The sequence below is a fragment of the Microtus oregoni genome, unplaced genomic scaffold (genome assembly GCF_018167655.1).
Source record: "Microtus oregoni isolate MIOR12 unplaced genomic scaffold, Mior012 000020F_ref0000438, whole genome shotgun sequence".
Taxonomy (NCBI): Eukaryota; Metazoa; Chordata; class Mammalia; order Rodentia; family Cricetidae; genus Microtus; species Microtus oregoni.
This window is the reverse complement of record NW_024543079.1, coordinates 15,849,132-15,868,450: the sequence shown is the minus strand read 5'-3', so window position 1 is coordinate 15,868,450 and position 19,319 is coordinate 15,849,132. Positions and strand designations below refer to the sequence as shown.

Sequence of the window (19,319 nt, the reverse complement as noted above, 5' to 3'; positions counted from 1 at the left end):
CCCAAATAAACACAGAGGCTTATTCTTAGGAATGCCTGGTTTTGACTTGTTTCTAGCCAGCTTTCCTTTTTTTTTTTTTTTTTTTTTTTTGGGATTTTCGAGACAGGGTTTCTCCGTAGTTTTTTTTTTTAAATATTTATTTATTTATTATGCATACAATATTCTGTCTGTGTGTATGTCTGCAGTCCAGAAGAGGGCACCAGACCTCATTACAGATGGTTGTGAGCCACCATGTGGTTGCCGGGAATTGAACTCAGGACCTTTGGAAGAGCAGGCAATGCTCTTAACCACTGAGCCATCCCTCCAGCCTTCTCCGTAGCTTTTGGTTCCTATCCTGGAACTAGCTCTTATAGACCAGGCTGGCATCGAACTCACAGAGATCCGCCTGCCTCTGCCTCCCGAGTCCTGGGATTAAAGGCGTGCGCCACCACCGCTCTGCTCTAGCCAGCTTTCTTAAATTATCCCCACTACCTTTTGCCTCTAGGCTTTTATCTTGCTCTTATTTCCATATACCTTTCTTTACTTTGTCCATGGCTTGCTGTGTAGCTGACTGGCTCACCCTTGATGTCCTCCTCCTCTACTGTTCTCTTGCTCTTCCTTGTTTCTCCTTTTATTTATTTATTATCTGCCTGCCAGCCCCACCTATTCTTGCTCCTTCCTTGCTAGTGACTGTTGAGCTCTTTATTAGACCACCAGGAGGTGTTTTAGACAGGCAGAGGGCCACAGCTTCACAGAGGTAAACAAATGCAGCATAAACAAAAGCAACACACCTTAATACTCACTACTTTCCCTGGAAGCTAATGGCGTGATCTATCCAGGAAACAGACCGAGTTTGGGGAAGAATTTGGCACCATCTGCATTCATTGTCTCTGAGAAGACACCTGCTGGAATATGGTGGGTGCTGTCAACTGAGAAGTTACTAGGTAAGAAGTCAAGTGGAGACTATTCATTGACATGGCTGAGCCCTGGAAAACCTCGGTGTGACTAATTCATGTTAGGGCAGTGGTGCAGTGAGTTTGAATATGCTGCTTGGCAAGGTCTATGGTATGAACACCCACATGATTGGCATTCAGGATTTGTTCCTCAAGCTAAGGTGATTGCTTCCCAGTCTCTTGGGAGCTGGTTGGTGTAGAACATTTGAAACTGGAAATGCTCTTCAGGTGGCCTACATGTGGGACTTGCCTAGAGCTGTGTTAGTTCTTCATGTTTCAGTGAGAACATTAGATGTGAGGGTTCTAACCCACTTTCTTTTTCTTGCCTGCAAATCGAGGGCACTGATGGCAGGAGGGCCTCCCACGCTGCATGTTTGTTGGGATCAGAGGCGCAGGAGCTGCAGGGTTGGGAAGCTCTTAAGAGATGTTATTTCATGGTCAGAAGTTGTTTATAGATTAGAAAAATTCTCATGCCCTGAGAATTTAGGACATGGCTTTGGGTTGTTTTAGAAAGTGGGTGTTGAGTTTTCTCAGTAGTTCTTTCTCAGTTTGGTGGTGGTGATGTCAAGCGCCTTGTTTTCAGGCCTGTCTTCATCCTCTTTTCCCCTACTGGGATGATGGACTAAACACATTTCATGTTTCAAGTAAATGAGGAATTGGCGACCTTCCATGATTCCAGGGTTGTTCTCTAGGATGTAAGGTGAGGACAGACAGCAGCTTTTTTTTCTTTTTAATTGATTTTATTGAGCTACACATTTTTCTCTGTTACCCTCCTTTTCTCTCCCCTTCAAACCTCTCCCCTGGTCCCCATGCTCCCAATTACTCATGAGATCTTGTCTTTTTCTACTTCCCATGTAGATTAGTTCCATGTATATCTCTTCTTAGGGTCCTCATTGTTGTCTGGATTCTCTGGGATTTTCATTTGTGGGACAGCAGCTTTCTTTTGCTATAAGCATGGAACTCAGGGAAGCTTTCCTTACCAGTCCTTGGTGGAAGGTTAGTGTGAGGAGCTCATTGGTGATTTTCCCATAACTCATGGTTTGCTTAGTTCACAAATCAGGCCATGGGCTCTAAGCCTGACCAGCCTGGCCAGATTAGCTTGCCAGTGTGTGCATGAGCCGAATCTTACTGTAGGTAGCAGGGAGAGTGAAAGGGACTGCTTTCAGCAAAACCAAACCTTTGCTTGTGGTCAATCCGAGAGTCACTGGTTATTTTCTCTCTTGTCACTTGCTGTGAGTGACGTCATGCTTTTGAATTTTTACACTTTCTATATTGTTGGTTGTTTTTACTCTTTTTGACCCAGCTCCCAAATAAATACTCAACAGAAGTTTATTTTTCCTTATAAATGCCCTGCCCTAGCTTGGCTTATTTCTTGCCAGCTTTCTTTAACTTAAATTATTCCATCTACCTTTTGCCCCTCTTTTGCATTTTTCTTCTCTTGCTTCTGTAATCTTGCTTTCACTCTTCCTCCTTGGCTGGCCCCTTGTGTTCTCTCCTTGTTCTTGCTCCATGATCTTTCCTTTCTCCTGCCTTGCTATTGGCTGTACAACTGTTTATTAGACCATTAGGTATTTTAGATAGACAACACAGCTTCACAGTGTTAAACAAATCCAACATATAAGAATGCAACACATCTTTGCATCATTAAAACAAATGTTCCACAGCATAAACAAATGCAATACATCTTAAATTAATATTCCACAACATCTTTAAAATTTCAAAGTTGAACAAGATGATATTTATGGGTCTTCATTACGCTTATGGCTTCTTTTCATAATGTTTGAATCCTGCTATAATTAGGTATGCAGAATTTTCTCAAAGATGAGGAGGGGTTTGGTGCTTTCAATGAACTGACTGCAGCTGGAACCCTCGGCCTATTTGGCTTTAGCCAGGTTGCTGCCTAGCTGCAGTTTGTGAATGCCAGTCTTTTCCCTCGTAGTTTCGGGGCTCTCTGTTGACACTGTTGTCTGATAACTTCATTAATTTGGTTGTTTAGGTTCGTGGGTCTGGCCTTAGAGTCAGTCCCATTTCTACTCTTCTTTATCCAAAACCTTACATCTTTTTGTTGTTTTGAGGCGGGGTTTCCTGTGTTCCAGACAGGCCTTGAATCCACTATGTAGCCTATGGTGACTTTGAACTTTGAATCCTCCACCTCCTTATGCTGGGATTGCAGGTGTGTACTGCCGTGACCAGTATATGCAGGATCAAACCCAAGGCTTCCTGCATGCTAGGCAAACATTCTATCAACCAAACTGTATATTTAGCTTCATTAGTGCTGTTTCATTTTCAGAGTTTAAACTACCCTTGAGGATGGTAACTCTGTTACAGGCAGGCATAGATCCATGGTTTGTGTCACCTTACGCCTTAGTAATTTTATTTTATTTTTAATAGAGTCTCACTATGTTGCTGGCCCCGGCTGTCCTGGAACTTGCTATGTAGACCAGGCTGGCCTTGAGCTCGCAGAGATTCCCTTGCCTCTGCCTTCCAAGTGCTGGGATTATAGGTGTGCACTACCAAGCCTGGCTTGCATATTAAAAAATTTGTCTTATTACATATAGCTAAAAGATTGAGGTTTGGCACTTTGGAATCCACATTGAGGGGAGAGCATTGGTGTTGCCTAATGTGAGTGAGGAAGGGCCTCAGAGAGACACAGACTCTGAGGACCTGTGTCTGCTTTGATTCTATGGTTGTGCCTTTCGGTGATCTGCATGCCCTTGAATAGACTGTAGTTTCGAGGAGATTCTCTAGGTCGTAATGCTGAATTCATCTCAAGTCGAACTTGAACTGTTCCTGAATCATTATGCTGAGATTTATCTAGATTTCTCTTCTAAATGCCTTCCCACATTTTAAAAACTTGAATTATTGATTGTATTTTGACTCTTTTGAACTTTTCTGTAAAGAAAGAAATTCACTGTAACCCAGTCCATGTCTCCCACCCCATTTTTTTTTTTTTTGCAGAGAAGGGAAATTATCTTCCAGCATATTTTAGCCATATGAATGCTGATAGATGAGTCATTGAAAATAGGATCTATAAGACACCACAAACACGAAACACTGTTTCAGTTAGCACATGGTGTCATTGGAGAAATGTAGAAACTGTCACAAGAATCCGCTTTCTATAGGGACAAAATCAAAAACCAATGGGAAACATCAATCTTGTGTGTTTTTACTGTGAAAATCTCTAGTTTCAGGCCAATGAGTGAGCTCAGTAGGTAAAGATGTGTGTCGTACAAAAATGCCAACCTGAGTTCAAGCCCAGGATCCCACGGTGGAGGGGAAGAACCGACTACTGAAAGTTGTCCTCTACCACCTGTACTTCCACCCACTCAACCCCGCCCCCAATGCAGGTCACACAGTTCTTATTTTATGTGAGTGGGTGTTTTGCTTGCATATATGTCTTGCGCCATGTACATATGTCCAAGGAGATGGAATAGAATAGGACATGGAATTCCTTGAGATTGGAATTTATGAGATAAATTGAGACATTTATGAGCAATCATGTGGGTGCTGGGAATCAAACTTGGACTGTCTGGAAGAGCAATTAGTGCTCTTAACCACTGATTCATCTCTCCTGCCCCCTTTTAATAAATAAAAATAAAATTTTTTAGCTTCTTTATATCTAGCCAAATTACTTGAAAAGATTTTTGTGCTTTTTCCCCATAGTGTTTTCATCTACTTAACCTTTCCTATCCGTCAGTGTGACCTTTGTCCCGTTAGGGTGAAATAGGTCAAACTACTTGTGGTGTGCTGATGTTCTTTGTTTAGGCCCAGGGAGGAAGTTTTGACTGGTGATGGTGTCTTGGCAGTTTGGTACTATCCAGCTCTTTGCAGTCAAATTTAGAGATCTGGAATCCAGGTCCTACCATGATTCTTCTCACTCAAGACCTTTCACCAGCTGGCTCTGGCTTTTATGCCATGATAAAGATAGGTGAAGATATCAAGTCCAGGTTGTCCCCCTATTTGTACGTAGTGGTCTTGTTGCCTGCCTCTTCTTAAATAATTGGGACTGATGCAGAAGTGGGGAATCAGAGGTTTATTCTCTGAACTGGGGGAACCAGTGGCCTTTTTGGTTTGGAGAACCTGCTTTACCATAGGACTCCCTGGCATTTCCCTTGAGAGGGAAGCTCTCTTGACCAGTGCGTGTCCTATGGATTGCTTTATATTCATATTTGTCCTGGCTCTTGGTGCTGTTATTGCCCTTCATGAGTCAGTTTTGTCAATAAAAGGTCTCAAACTGGGTATAAATGGCTGTTTTGGTTTATGGAATAGATTCTGATTTTCCCTTCATGTTCTTTGTGTGGAATTTCATCAGTTCTCTGCTTATAAATTTGACCAGCTGACTTTGCAATCAGGTAGAAGCCTTCTCTGCCTCAGACTCAGGGTTCTCTGCCAAGAGGTTATAAAGGAAGTGAGTGTTGAAAACTGTTTAGCTATCTGCCATCCATCAAGTTTAGCTGTGGAGATCAAATTGGCTCAGGGCTAATGTCCTGAAAGTTGGACACCTTGGCCTTAAGGGTCATTTGCTTGACTCCAGGGGCTGAATGGGAACCAGAAGCATCTTTTCATTTCTGGGACAAATATCCTTATCTTAGAGTCATCTGCCCTACAGCTGCATGCCAACCAATGGCAATGGATCATGTCAGTTACTCCCTTCCTGTGCTATCATCTCCCTACTTCTGGATCTGTACCCTCCTTTCTCTCCCCTCTGCAGTCTGTTCTGAACAGAACTCACCGGTGTGGTAAAAGCAGTGGGTATGACTTAGGATCTTACTTGCTCTTGGATTCTAAATATAAATTGAATTGCCTGTTTCCTACTTCCCTCTGGTCTTCAAGTTCCTCTCAGTTCCACCTCTGTTTCTTCTTTGTTCTTTTCTCTTTGGTTCTGTGAATAAACTTCAAAGCATCATGCATGATAGGCAACGTGCTGTCCACTGAGCTATGCCTCCAACCCTTGTCCGTTTCTTTTGAGTGGTCTCTGTAGCTATTGGACAATACCTTTAATCCCACTTGGTGCTTTGCCTTGGTTCATGACCACAGGCTTATGCCCTCTCTTCTAATTAAAGACATACCTCTTTTTTCCTAACAAAATAAAATATAATAAGTTAAAACAAAAACCATCATATCAAAGTTGGACAAATCAAGGCAACAGAAAAATAAAAGAGCCCCAAGAGCAGGCATAAGAACCGGATACCTAATTGTTCATGCAATTAGGAGTCAGTCTCATAAAAGTACTAAACTGAGGGTGATAGTGTATATTCAGGGGACCTGGTGTAGACTGCTGTAGGCCCTGTGCTTGCTGCTTCTGTCTCTTGAGTTCATAAAGAGCTTTGCTCAGTTTTAGAGTACCTTGTGTTGGTGTCCTCCATCCCTTCTATCTCCCCTACTCCTGCCTCCTCTTCTGCAGGGTTCCCTGAGCTTTGAGAGGAGGGATTTGATGGAGACATCTCATTTAGAGCTGTGCGTTCCAAGGTCTCTCTAATATCTGGCTTTGGGTCTTAGTATTGTGTCCATCTGCTGCAGGAAGAAGAAGCCTCTCTGATGATGGCTGAATCGGGTATCAATCTATGAATATAGTAACATCTTTAGGAGTCATTCCATACTGACCCTCAAATGTCCTTCAATTCTAGCTGTCTCTCCCCTCATTCCCATCTCCCCTCTTCCTTCCTACCTAATCATTCCATTCTCACCCCCTCCCCTTCCATTCCACCCATAAAATCTATTTCCCCTCCCAAGGAGATTGATGTGCCCCTCCTGGTCCCCTCTTATGCCTGTGCTCTCTGGGTTTAGCTTGGTTATAATTTATCTAATGGCTAATATCCAAATATAATTGAATACATACCATATTTATCTTTCTGGCTCTAGGTTACCTCGCTCAGGATGATTTTTTTCTAGTTCTATTTATTTATTTTACTGCATATTTCCATGATGTCATTTTTTTAACAGCTGAGTAATACTCTATTGTGTGAATGTACCATATTTTCATTGTCCGTTCTTCCGTTGAGGGACATTTAGGTCATTTCCAGTTTCTGGCTATTATGATTAGGGCAGCAGTCAATATGGTTGAGGAAGTATCCTTGTGGTGGGACGAAGTATCCTTTGGGTATATGCCCAAGAGTAATATAGCTAGTTCTTGAAGGATGACCTTGAGCTTATTAGCTTGCTGCCTTTTTACCTCTTGGATGCTGAGATTACAGACATCACAGTCACTGTTCTCTTGCTCTGAAGAGACAGCATGACCAAGGCAGCTTATAAGAGAAAGCATTTAATTGGGGGCTTGCTTACAGTTTTAGGGTTAGTCCATTTCCTTATGGCAGGAAGCTTGGTGCTGGAGCAGTAGCTAAGAGCCTACATCTTTTTGTTGTTGTCTCCTTGCATTTTAATTTTTGAAAATCCATTATAAATAATAGTAATAGGTTTAGACACCACAGAACAGAACAATTTAAGAGCCCACATATTATCCACAAGTTGCTGAAGGGAGGGAGGGGGGAAAGGAGGGAGGAAGGGGAAGAGAGAGGGCTTGGGGCTTGGTGTGGTAGTTTTGAAACCTCAGAGCTCACCCCCAGTGACACACCTCTTCTAACAAGGCCACACTTCTTAATCCTTCCTAAACAGTCTACCAACTAGGAACCAGACGTTGAAATATATGAGCCTATGGGGGCTGTTCTCACCCAAACCTCCAAGCCTTAGGGACTGAACCTCTTGGTTTCATATATGCTAGGTAAGTACTAAGTTCCATTTGTATTTCCTAGAGATTAGCTAAGACTTCAGGATGATTCACAGCTTAACATTTATAAGCATACACACACTTGCCAGCTTCATGCAAGTGTGACGATTCGTCTGCTTTTGAAGGCGATAGTCTCCAGTCCCTGTTAGCCTTTGACTCCTGGGAATCCAAATTGATACCTTAGCTTGGGAGTATGCCCCGCCCTAAAAGGGGTCCAAACTTTGTCTCCATTCTGACAAGGTCCTCTTGTCTGGGGAGAAAGCCTTCCATTCATCACCTCTCTCCCCATACTCATAATTTATATAATATTCTGTTAAATTTAGGCAGAAAGGACCTGCCCTGGGCCAGAACCTTGGGGGAACCCTGCTTTGTCTCATCGCTGGCTGTGTCCTTGACTAGGTGAGGATCCCGGAAGCTAAGGAGTCAACCCTCATTCCATTTTTCTTAACACTAGGACTCAATGCCAACCACCCTGCCCATGCCATGTAAATCTTAAAGATTGCTGTCTTTTTTCTTTCAAGTAAAAAATTAGATGGTGAGTGTGATGGTGCATATATGGAGTCCCAGCACCTTGGAGGTGGAGGCAAGAGGGTCAGGAGTTCAAGTCATATATATTGCCACCATTGGCCACATAGGGAACTCAAAGCCTGGGTTACATGAGACCTTGTCTTAAAAAACTAAAACCAAGGAAACCAAAAGCCTAGATCTATTTGGTCTACTTCTGTTACTAGTGGAGCTCAGAAGGCACCTTCCAAATGTAGAAACAGGACGGACAGTCCTCATCCTTGAGCTATGACTGGTGAACACCAGTGTGTACATCACAGCTGGCATTCACAGAGAAGATGAGCAAGTGGAAGTAGAAATTGAAGCCCAGCCAGCTCTTGGCCACCCAACAGGAAAAGGTTGGAACTGAAAAGGCAGGCCACTGCAGCCTTGGGTGAGTCTGGCAGCCTGCTGATGGGAGTCAAGGAGCCCAGCAAGTGCCAACACTCGAGATCTCTGGCCAACCAAATAGGCTCAAAAATAAGTGCTCTGTCAAGACCTGGAAAACTACATCGGCTCCAGGGAGACGACTAAGGGGCAAACCCCCCATATTGGAGGAGTTAGAAGAAACCTCCTCGCTGGAGTCCTGGGCTAAGGGGCAGGAGAGACCAGTCTGGTGCTGCCTATCCCTGGCCCCGCCTCCCATAGCCCCGCCCCTCCGACCTACTGCCACCACCAGCTGCAGGGCTCCACCGCGGGTTGGGCCGCTGGCCGCGTGGGGAGGGAGCAGTTTCCCTCCAACCTCAATCCCAGCGCCTTTCCTACCCTCGCGCACATTTGCCCGCTTTCCCAGAAGGTTAACGTCCTGTCCCACATAGCCCTAGCCCGTGCTTCCTGATCTCCTTCTCCCTTGGGAGACATTGTTCTCTGGGTTTCCTGATCTGGGCCCCCATTTGCTACTGCTCTGCTCTACCCCCTTCTCGCAGCGTAGCTTGGGGGTGCCCCCCTGTCCTTAAAAGAGGTCTAATAAACCTCATCTCCATTCTGACAAGGCCCTTTTGTCTGAACTGGCGGCAGCAGCAGCAGCAGCAGCGATAGCTAGTGCAGATAATTCTTAGACCCCAGGATGTCCCTGGCCTAACTGTCACCAGTTGGAGCTCTCAGCCACTTCTGCCCCACCTTACCTTAAACTAAGCTGGGCAGGTGCCGCGGGGTACAGGAAGCAGGACAGGGATTGGGGCCCATCCGCCTTGCCTTCACCCGGGCTCTGGAACCTAGTGCAGTAACAGGTGCAGATAGACATTACCCATTACCAGGTGAGGCCCTATTTCCCGCGACAGCTGCCCAGAGCATGCTGGGGCACTCATTCGCCCATCCCCACTTCCTGCTGTGCTGTTTTCCTTCATCCAGTGGGACACTCTTAGCTAGGGGCTAGCCTTGCCCCCTCTCTTTTACCTCCCCAAATTTGTGTCGTCGGACTTCCGGGCAGTTGTGTTGTTTTTCCTTCAGGTTCATGCTTAGACCCCAACCACTGCTACTGCTGCCGGCACCAAATATTCATCCACAACCATCTGGTTCTGTCAGCCTTTGCCTCCCCAAGGTACTTGTGGGGAAGGGGGGCTCTATGCAGTGGGAGGGAGGGCCGATGTTGATGACCAAGGGTATAGGGGCCACCTTATCCCTAGTCGTTTGTCCCAGGCTGAAAAAAAAATTGTTTTTTTTCTCTCTCCCTATCTGTGTGTGTGTTAGAGGAGTGCATGTCTAACATGTACCTCATCCCCTCTATCTCATCTGCCACAGATAACTGCCATTGAACTTGAACTTAAGGCCTTTTTTATTTTTTAAAAAATTATTTTTATTTTATGTGTATGAGTGTTTTATCTGCATGTCTGTGTTCACCATGTGTGCAGTGTTCAAGAAGGTCAGAAGACGGCTTTAGATCCTTTAGAACTGTAGTTGCAGACAGTTGTGAGTTGCCATGCCATGTTGGGTGCTAGAAATTGAACCCAGGTCCAGTGCTTTTAGGTTTTTTTTTTTTTTAATGCACTAGCCAACAACATTCATATATTCCACAGAACTGTTCTCATAAACAAATATGCTTTTACAGCCCCCCCCCCCAGTAACACATCCTAGTTGTCATTTATGTTTTTCTTTTCTGGTCCCTAAATGCTCTAAGCTTATCAGTCCCCCAATTTCCAGATATTTGAGTTTATTTCTAGCTGAGTAGTCATCATGACTTACTTCATGCCCCCTTCCCTCCCTGCCCCTTGGCTCTTTCCTTCTCCTAGTTCTTCCTTGTTAGTTGTCAAGAAACCCCTGGAGAGGACTTTCTTGGCAAGTCTTCAGCGTTCCTCCCCATCACCTTCCTTTTCTTTTTTTTTTTAAATTTATTTATTTATTAAAGATTTCTGCCTCCTCCCCGCCACTGCCTCCCATTTCCCTCCCCCTCCCCCGATCAATTCCCCCTCCCTTCTCAGCCCGAAGAGCAATCAGGGTTCCCTGACCTGTGGGAAGTCCAAGGACCACCCACCTCCATTCAGGTCTAGTAAGGTGAGCATCCAAACTGCCTAGGCTCCCCCAAAGCCAGTACGTGCAGTAGGATCAAAAACCCATTGCCATTGTTCTCGAGTTCTCAGTAGTCCTCATTGTCCACTATGTTCAGCAAGTCCGGTTTTATCCCATGCTTTTTCAGACCTAGGCCAGCTGGCCTTGGTGAGTTCCCGATAGAACATCCCCGTTGTCTCAGTGTGTGGGTGCACCCCTCACGGTCCTGAGTTCCTTGCTCGTGCTCTCTCTCCTTCTCCTGATTTGGACCTTGAGATTTCAGTCCAGTGCTCCAATGTGGGTCTCTGTCTCTGTCTCCTTTCATCGCCTGATGAAGGTTAATATTCAGGAGGATGTCTATTTGTTTGTCTTTGGGTTCACCTTCTTATTTAGCTTCTCTAGGATGGCAAATTATAGATAGGCTCAATGTCCTTTATTTAAGGCTAGAAACCAAATATGAGTGAGTACATCCCATGTTCCTCTTTTTGGGTCTGGCTTACCTCACTCAGGATAGTGTTTTCTATTTCCATCCATTTGTATGCAAAATTCAAGAAGTCCTTATTTTTTACTGCTGAGTAGTGCTCTAATATGTATATATTTCGTACTTTCTTCATCCATTCTTCCATTGAAGGGCATCTAGGTTGTTTCCAGGTTCTGGCTACTACAAGCGAGAGCCTTCACAGCTGCCCTTCATCCTGGGAATTCAGTCTCGTAAGCCAGACACCCACGAGCTTGCATTCTCCTTGCTTTTCTCCTCACTGTGTTCTCTCCACTCTTCCCTCTCTTCCCGATGCCTCCTAGGAATCCTATGGCCATCTGGTCAGTCACCTGGGTATGGCAGTCTCTTCTCTTTCCTAGCTGGCTATCTGCTCTCTGAGAATGCCCCCTCCCCCCGCAGCTCACATCAGGGCTGGGGACCCTGCTGGTCTGGTATCCCAATATCTTAGCATAGCACTAACCTCTCATTAGAAACATTCCCTTGATGAGGAAGAATGCACCCTCTCCATGTGTTGTCTCCGGATGTCACTGGAGAAGGTCCTGTCCCCAAGCTCCCTGGAAGGTTTTGGAGGGTTATTGATGTGGGAGTGTCATATATCAATCTGTTGATTTTATTGGTTAAGCAATAAAGAAACTGCTTGGCTGGCCCTCATAGGTTAAAACATAGGTAGGCGGAGTAAACAGAACAGAATTCTGGGAGAAAGAAGCTGAGTTGAGGAGTCACCATGATTCTTCTACTCCAGGCAGATGCAGGTTAAGATCATTCCTGGTAAGCCAGCTCATGGGCTACATAGATTATAAGAAATGGGCTAGTCCAGGTGCGAGAGTTAGCCAAGAAAAGGCTAGATATAATGGGCCAAGCGGTGTTTAAAAGAATACAGTTTCCGTGTAATTATTTCGGGCATAAGCTAGCTGGGCAGGCGGCCGGGGTGCTGGGAACGCAGCCCCGCCGCTCCTTATTACAACAGGTTATGTACTTGAAGGCCATGTCTTTGACTTTAGATGTGTGTCTACCTCTGGATCTCCTTCTCCTTGTTGAATGGCTCTTGGGACTGGCACACGGATGGCTAAGCCCCTCCAAATTCTACAGATCCTAGATTTTAGCTAGGAGTAAAGTAACCTGAGAAACTTCATGGTTTCTGTGGGTCAGCCCCTTTCCATCAATTCAGGAAGGCTATCCAGGGAAAGGGGCTGCTCGTGGACAAGGGCCAGTCATCATCTCCTTGGACCTTTCCCACTTCCTGTAGAGCTAGGACTAGGTCAGTCCTGCAGACTTGTCTTAAAGAAACTGTGATTACCCATTTTAGGTCAAGACTAATGTCTTCTGAGAAGTTAAGAGAGAACCCTCAACCTCAAAAGGTAAGAAAGCAACAAAGGGAGAGGGCATTTGGAAGCCACACAAAGTGTCATTTGCCAGAATACAAATTCACTGGCTTCCAAAATGTCACCAGCATACAAATCCACTTCTTCTGCACCAGGCTTGCAAATGTAGCCAAGCCTTTTGGGCCAAGCGGTCACTTAGGTGTGCCTAACAAACAGGTTCCTCTTCCCTCTTTCCTTTCCTCCCTACTCCCACACTGAGGACTGAGCCCAGAGCTTCGAGTAAGCTAGGCAAGTATAACATTGACCCATATCCCTAGCCCTACTGTTTTGTTTTGTTTTTGAGATAGTGTCTCAATATGTATCTCTGACTGGCCTGGAACTCACTGTGTAGACCAGGCTGGCCTCAAACGCACAGAGGTCTGCCTGCCTCTGCCCTCAGAGTGCTGGGATTAAAGGTACACAAACCATGCCAAGCTCTACTTTTAAAATTTTTATTTACTTATTATCATCATCATCATCATCATTATTTGAGACAGGGCTCCTGTATGTAGCCTGGCTGGGCTCATATGTGTGGCAGTCCTGCCTCAGTGTCACACGTACTGTCTGGGGCTGCAGGTATGTGCTTTCATAGTCACATGTTTAGCTTGGCTTCTTCTTTGAGAGCACAACACGGGCCAAATGTCACATACATGAGGATATCAAGTCACAGTCTGTTCATGGCCTATACCTAATTTTGTCTAGCAAAGCGGTGATAGTGATGAAGTGATAAATTTCATCAAGCCAGATGTATATTGCATTATCTCAAGCCGGATGTATATTGCATTATCTCAAGCTGGATGTATATCACATTATCTCAAGCTGGATGTATATCACATTATCTCAAGCCAGATGTATATCACATTATTTCAAGCCAGATGTATATCACATTATCTCAAGCCAGATGTATAGCACATTATCTCAAGCCAGATGTATATCACATTATTTCAAGCCAGATGTATATCACATTATCTCAAGCCAGATGTATATCACATTATCTGTTCGGTGCATGGGACCGGAAAATATAGAGATAATGCAAATTACAATTAATTTAACTGAATATGTCCTTATCTTCTTAAATCTCATTTTGAGATATGTCACAAGAACCATCATCATTTATTGTAAAGCCACTTTTCTGGGGTTTCATGTAGCTTCATGTGTCATTTAGGCCTTCAGAACTCTGCAGGCTGAGTGCTGTGGATTTCTGTTTCTCAAGTGAAGAAATCAGTGGCTCAGAGAGATGAGAAATGCCCAAGATAAAATAGCTTGTAAGTGGGAGAGCTTGATGTAATTCTAACCCACATCTCAGGACTCTGCAACCATGTGTTACCTCTCATGCCTACGGTTTACATGTATAGACGGAGATGCACCGGATGGTAGAAGTGATCAGAGCCTGAGGAATGGTAGGGTGGCAGTGGTGGCTCTCAAGTGAATGGTAAGAAAAAGCTCCTTAGAGAAAGTGCTGATAATGGGGTTTAGCTATGGGGTAGGCAAGCGGCACTATGCACAGCATATGAGGTGAGAAGTGGAACACTTGTTTTTTGGATTTGCAGTGCCTGATGCTCAGTAAGCATGTTTTCCCCTTTGGTGGGACTGAAGTCCATTAGAGTTCTAAGCTAGGAGGGGTGCATACTCCTGTAATCCTAGCACTTGTGAGGCTGAGACAAGAGTATGTCAAAGCCACCTTGGCTACATGTGATTCCCTGTCTCAATAACCAAAACAAACAAAAAGTTAGAAACAGAACAAAAAAAGGAGTCTGTGTCCTCTAACCTTGCTGACCCAAACATGGCACCCATAAGAGAACAATGGTTACCTCTCCATCGTCACAAGAAAGACTCTAGGACCTTTTTTCATCTTCATAGGATTAAAATATGTAAGAATGAGTAAGCAATATCCACAGAGATTTAACCTCATAAACAAGATGTGGCTCAAACATTTGGTTCAGAGGACTAACTGTCTTAGTGCCTAGTTGTGATCATATTTGTCCCAGGTGGCCCCTCCAGATGGATCCCAAGACAAGGAGACTTCTGACTTCCTGCCACCGACAGACAGTCTTAGCCAGAACAGCGAAATCAATCAAAAGACTCAGCAGTTTACTGAGATGCACCTGGCCGACCTACAGAAGTTGTTTGAGAAGGAAACAGATGAGACTGGAGGTATAGAAATACTGTAGGATGATCTCGGTGACTCCTGTCCAGGACCTGGTATCTGGGCTATGTGCAGGGCTCAGACCTGGTCAGCATTTTTATATCTGCTATCCTGTTTAAATCTGAGTAAGTGGTGCAGGGATAGTGAAGGCTTTCTGAGATCTCGGACGTTTTTAAAATTCCACTAGCCCAGATACCCAAGTATATCCTGCTACGTTTTGATGTGTTTTCCAAGCATTTTCAGTCTGTGGTTTGTTTGTTATCAATTGTTGTATGACAACAGTCCCACATCTTAGTGGCTTACCCCAACTTGTGCTTGTGATCTCCGAATTTCCTGAGCAAGGACAGGGCTGAGCTGCCTTCCTGCTCAGGGGCCCAAAAAAGCCACAGTTCTGTAGTCATCTGGGGCTGGACTTGGGAAGGCCTTAGGTCTAAGCTCAGATATGTTGTCCCAAAATTCAGATCCTTGCCGCTGTGGTATGGAGGCCTTTCATTTCTTTCTGACTGTTGCAAGGAGGTTGCCCTCCGCTCCCAGAAGCCTGGCCACGTGAGATTCGCCAACATGGCAGCTGGCAAGGTAGATCAACACTGACAGGTGTCACAATCTTATGGTCATGGAACTGTGGAGCCATGATGTGATCCCTGTTGTTCAAAAGTGAGGGGACTGCAGGAGGGTGTGAACAGTAGGGCCCACCCTCCTGGGGCCTCTGTAAGTATATCTATCTAATCTTCTCTTCAGATACTAATTTGTAGTGGAAACAATTGTCAGTCGAGGAAACAAACACTAGCTTGGCCTCCCTTACTAGATGTGTTGAGAACGCGTACTTAGCCTCAGGTTGGGTAAAATCAGCTAACACAACGCACATTTTAAAATAAAGTGTGCGATATCTCATGAAATCAAGAAATAGCATTTATATGTGTTTGCATTTATACCACTGTGAAGTGGAAAAGCTGTAAGCTGGGGACTGTGTATGTTATTACAGACCCCTTTTTCACATCGTTTTAATATCTGAGGGACTTGGTATGGTGCCCTGAAGCCTCCTATGCAAGCCTTGTTAATGGGTCCAAGTGCTCTTCTATGGCTGGAGTCGTCCCTCTGATTCGCTTATTTACATTCCCATGGGCTATAAATGATGTCTCCCATGGGGATACTTTCTGCATACCAGACCTTTCTCCTTCTGGCAACTTGATTTCTGCCCTTTGGAATGATACTCCTGGAAGTCAAATAGGAGTAAAGGCATCTTCAGAGTTGACTATGGTTGCTAGTGCTGGGCCCATCTATTTTCCTGTTCATATGAGTAATTGTAGCCACATTATGCTGTTTGGAGCGAGAGGGGGGGGGGAGGGAGGGAGGGAGGGAGGGAGGGAGGGAGAGAGAGAGAGAGAGAACAAGACACATTGACAGAAGCACAGAGAGGGACAGTGTGTGCACATGAGCAGGCTGGAAGTTGACATCAGGATGTCTTCTATTGCTTTTGCCTCATTTGAGACAGGGTCTCTTCACTGGATCTGAGCCTTGTAGTTTTGGCAAGGCTGATGGACAGCAAGTCCCCAGGATCCAGCAGTCTTTGCCTAGGACTGGGATTACAGGCATGTGCTGCCATGTCTGGCTTTGCATGTATGTTCCTGGGACTGAACTGATATCCTCATTCTTGCAAATGCTTCACCACTGAACTGACTTCCCAGTCATCTGGCAATGGTGTTAGCTTGGGGGAGGAGAATTCCCTCCACATTGATGGAAGGTTAGGAAATCAGGCTATTTTTCTCTTTAGACACCTTCAACAAGGCTATTGAGAACACGGGGCGGAGGGTGCATACCATTTCCTAGGCACCTGGACACCAGCACTGGTGGAGGGATGAGCAAGGTTATATCAGTGCCTTCCTGTTCACCGTGTGTCCTCCAGGCCCGGGAGTTCTTACAGCGAGGGAGAGAGAGCCATGGCTCTGAGGAGACCTCCTTCCTCTCTTCTGTGGGTCTGTAAGTGCAGAGGCAGTTTTACTTTACCTGTCTCCCAGCAGCACTCAGAAAACAGTCACCATCTGGGCCTGTAAGGACTGTGGAGCACTACTTGCAATATGTAAGCCTTTTGGCCCCAGCATTACATACTCAGATGGGCATTTCTCTAAGTCAGCACATGTTCCTCAGGCCTCCGTTTGACCATCAGTGAGCTCTGAAGTTCCTATCTGTCACTAGCAACCTACTGGCTGTGTGACCTTGACCTCGGGCAGGCAGCCTCAGTTTCCTCAGAGCCCCCCATATGTGGCCAGCATTCATAGAATGCAGAGCTGTCACTTCTCAGGGACTAGTGTTTGTGGAATGCCCAGAACCAAGTGACAGAAGGGCTCTTGTGTGCTTCTAGAGGTCATGGCAGAGTGGCAGACAACTAAGAAGCCAGCAGCAGGGATGGCAGCCTCCTCAGATGGTCCTTAGGAAGAAAGGCATCCTTGAAGAAAGAATGACCTGAACTGCAGGGGGCGGGACAGCCAGGCTGTGAAAGGCCCCGTGGTGGGCATGGGGGTTCTGATAACTGGAGCAGAGTATGGAGGGTGTGCTGGGGGATGAGTCTTGATGGGTGGAGCCAGATACTGCACAGCCTTCGCGCCATGGCAAGAGGCCCAGTTTTTGAAGGGGTTTTAGAAGTGATTTTTGAAGGCAATAATTATATTAAAAAAATTAGGGCCAACTGACACCTTTGCAAACTTGAACCCAGCTCAGGGAGAAAGTATTTTATGCTGGCCTTGTTTTTCTCCTTTCTTCACCTTCTTCCCCTCTAGGCAAAGTGTGCTATTGTTATTATTATGTCTTTCTGAAACAGGGCCTCTGTAGCCCAGGCTGGCCTTGAACTTTATGTGTAGCCCAGGTTGGCCTTGAACTCTGAACTTTCTGTCTCTCCCCCCCCCCCATGCTGGAATTATAGGCATACACCATCATATCTAACTAAAAGCTGATATTTTTATAAATGGTTTTAAAAAGATATATTTAACGTACTGTGGTAGATTGGGATCCACAGCCTCCAACTGCTCTGTATCTCTCTCCCGTGTGGCTGTTTATACCTGGCTCCCCATGCAGGGGTTGCTGCTCATCACTTGCACCAGAGTTCACTGCTTGTTGTCTGTGGAGAGTTGATGCTGTAGTCTGTAACCCTTGATCAGAACTGGGACCTGGTCTGTCCACCCTCCTTCCTGCTGTGGGGTCAACAAACACAGTGGCAGGTGTTGATGAGGAATGCCTGAGTGTGGGCTAATGAGATGGGAAAGACAATTGGGTGACGGCAGAAGCATCAGGAATCAGCCAGCCTGTGCTAAGGTGAATGCTGGAGCCTTGAGGGAAGGGTAAACAGGGCCAAGTTCATGACTGATGTGAGGGGTAGGGGAGGGGCTGGCTCTTAAGGCACCTCTGGCTGGAGTCCTCCCATCTGCTTCCCTTGAGAGGGTCCGACTAACAATCACAGGCAGGTAGCAGACAGAATGTCTAGAGTAGAGTGCCTGCAGCCTGTGACCTGTGAGGGCCAGGTGGCGACTTGTGAGTGAGCACCGGTGTTTTTCTCTCCTGAAGCCCTGAACAAGGAAAGTTTCATCAGGATCATGAAGAAGATGCTAAGCACCATGACAGAGGAGATGCTGGAGGTGCTGTTCCTGAAGGTGGACTCAGACTGCAATGGCTTCGTCACCTGGGTAAGGAGGGTCCCCTGCTGCCACAAGAAATCGGGAAAGGCTAGAAGGTCCAACCTGGACCTCTCTGTGGAACAAGCAGAGACTTGAAGATGGGTGGCAGCAAGTATCAGTCAAAACGGACTCTGGTATCAGGACACTTACTAGGTAGAGGGAAGCTACATATCTCTGAGGGGTCTCCCTTCAGACTTCTGGGAGGTGGGCTCATTGTCTCCCACATTGAGACCCCTGAGGTACAGCTAGCTTTCCTGTACTTCAGAGCCATTCCCTCCTGGTGTAGGGGGTCTTTGTCAGTACCGTGACGGTATTATGGCCCTTTCTTGTCACTTAGGTACAGGCAAGCTCGTGGCTGTTGACTCTGGAACTGTCAGGTCTTCATAGTGTAGGAATGATGCTGACTTTAAACACCTTGTGATGTGGAACAGCACTCATGGCATTGAGCCTGCAGAAATGTGCAGAGCCTTGTGGGAGATCGGAGAGACTGATGGGAAGATGATCTTGAGGCACCATGTCCAGCACTTGGTGCATTCCTCTGCTGAAGTCTCACAGGATGCAGAAGGGTAGAGGCTGGGAAACTTGAGGCTCAGAGCCATTAGTAACTTGGTTTCAGTGTTACAGAGCTGGCTTCCAGCAGACCTCATGTTCAGACCTGAGTTTGCCGCAAAGGTCTGTGGGTAACTGTCTATGAACACCTCCTCATGGTTTGGGTATAAGGTTCCCAGCATTCTCTGTCTACATGATGATTCTTGCCACCTCTTCCTTTTTGTGGTACTAGAGGTCTTGTGTATGCCAGGCAAGCATTCTTCCACTGAGTTCATCCTCCACCCTCCTCTGTCTATCCCTTCTTTCCTACCCTCCTTTCTCATTGAGATGGCTGCTTTGTTGTCCATGTTGGTCTTGAACTCTTAGGCTCAGGTGATCCTTCTGTGTACCTGGGACTAAGATGTGTCGCTATCCCT

General features: G+C 45.7%; 1 protein-coding gene across 1 annotated transcript in view; it reads left to right on the top strand.

Annotated features, from left to right (window-relative positions):
• Positions 1-12,498: 12,498 nt before the first annotated feature.
• Efcab8 (EF-hand calcium binding domain 8) overlaps positions 12,499-19,319 on the top strand; it is a 59,975-nt gene continuing 53,154 nt past the window's right edge. The window contains exons 1-3 of the mRNA XM_041670760.1: positions 12,499-12,540; positions 14,532-14,697; positions 18,245-18,363. Of these exons, the coding sequence (XP_041526694.1) occupies positions 12,499-12,540; positions 14,532-14,697; positions 18,245-18,363 (327 nt within the window). The remainder of the gene's footprint in view (positions 12,541-14,531; positions 14,698-18,244; positions 18,364-19,319) is intronic.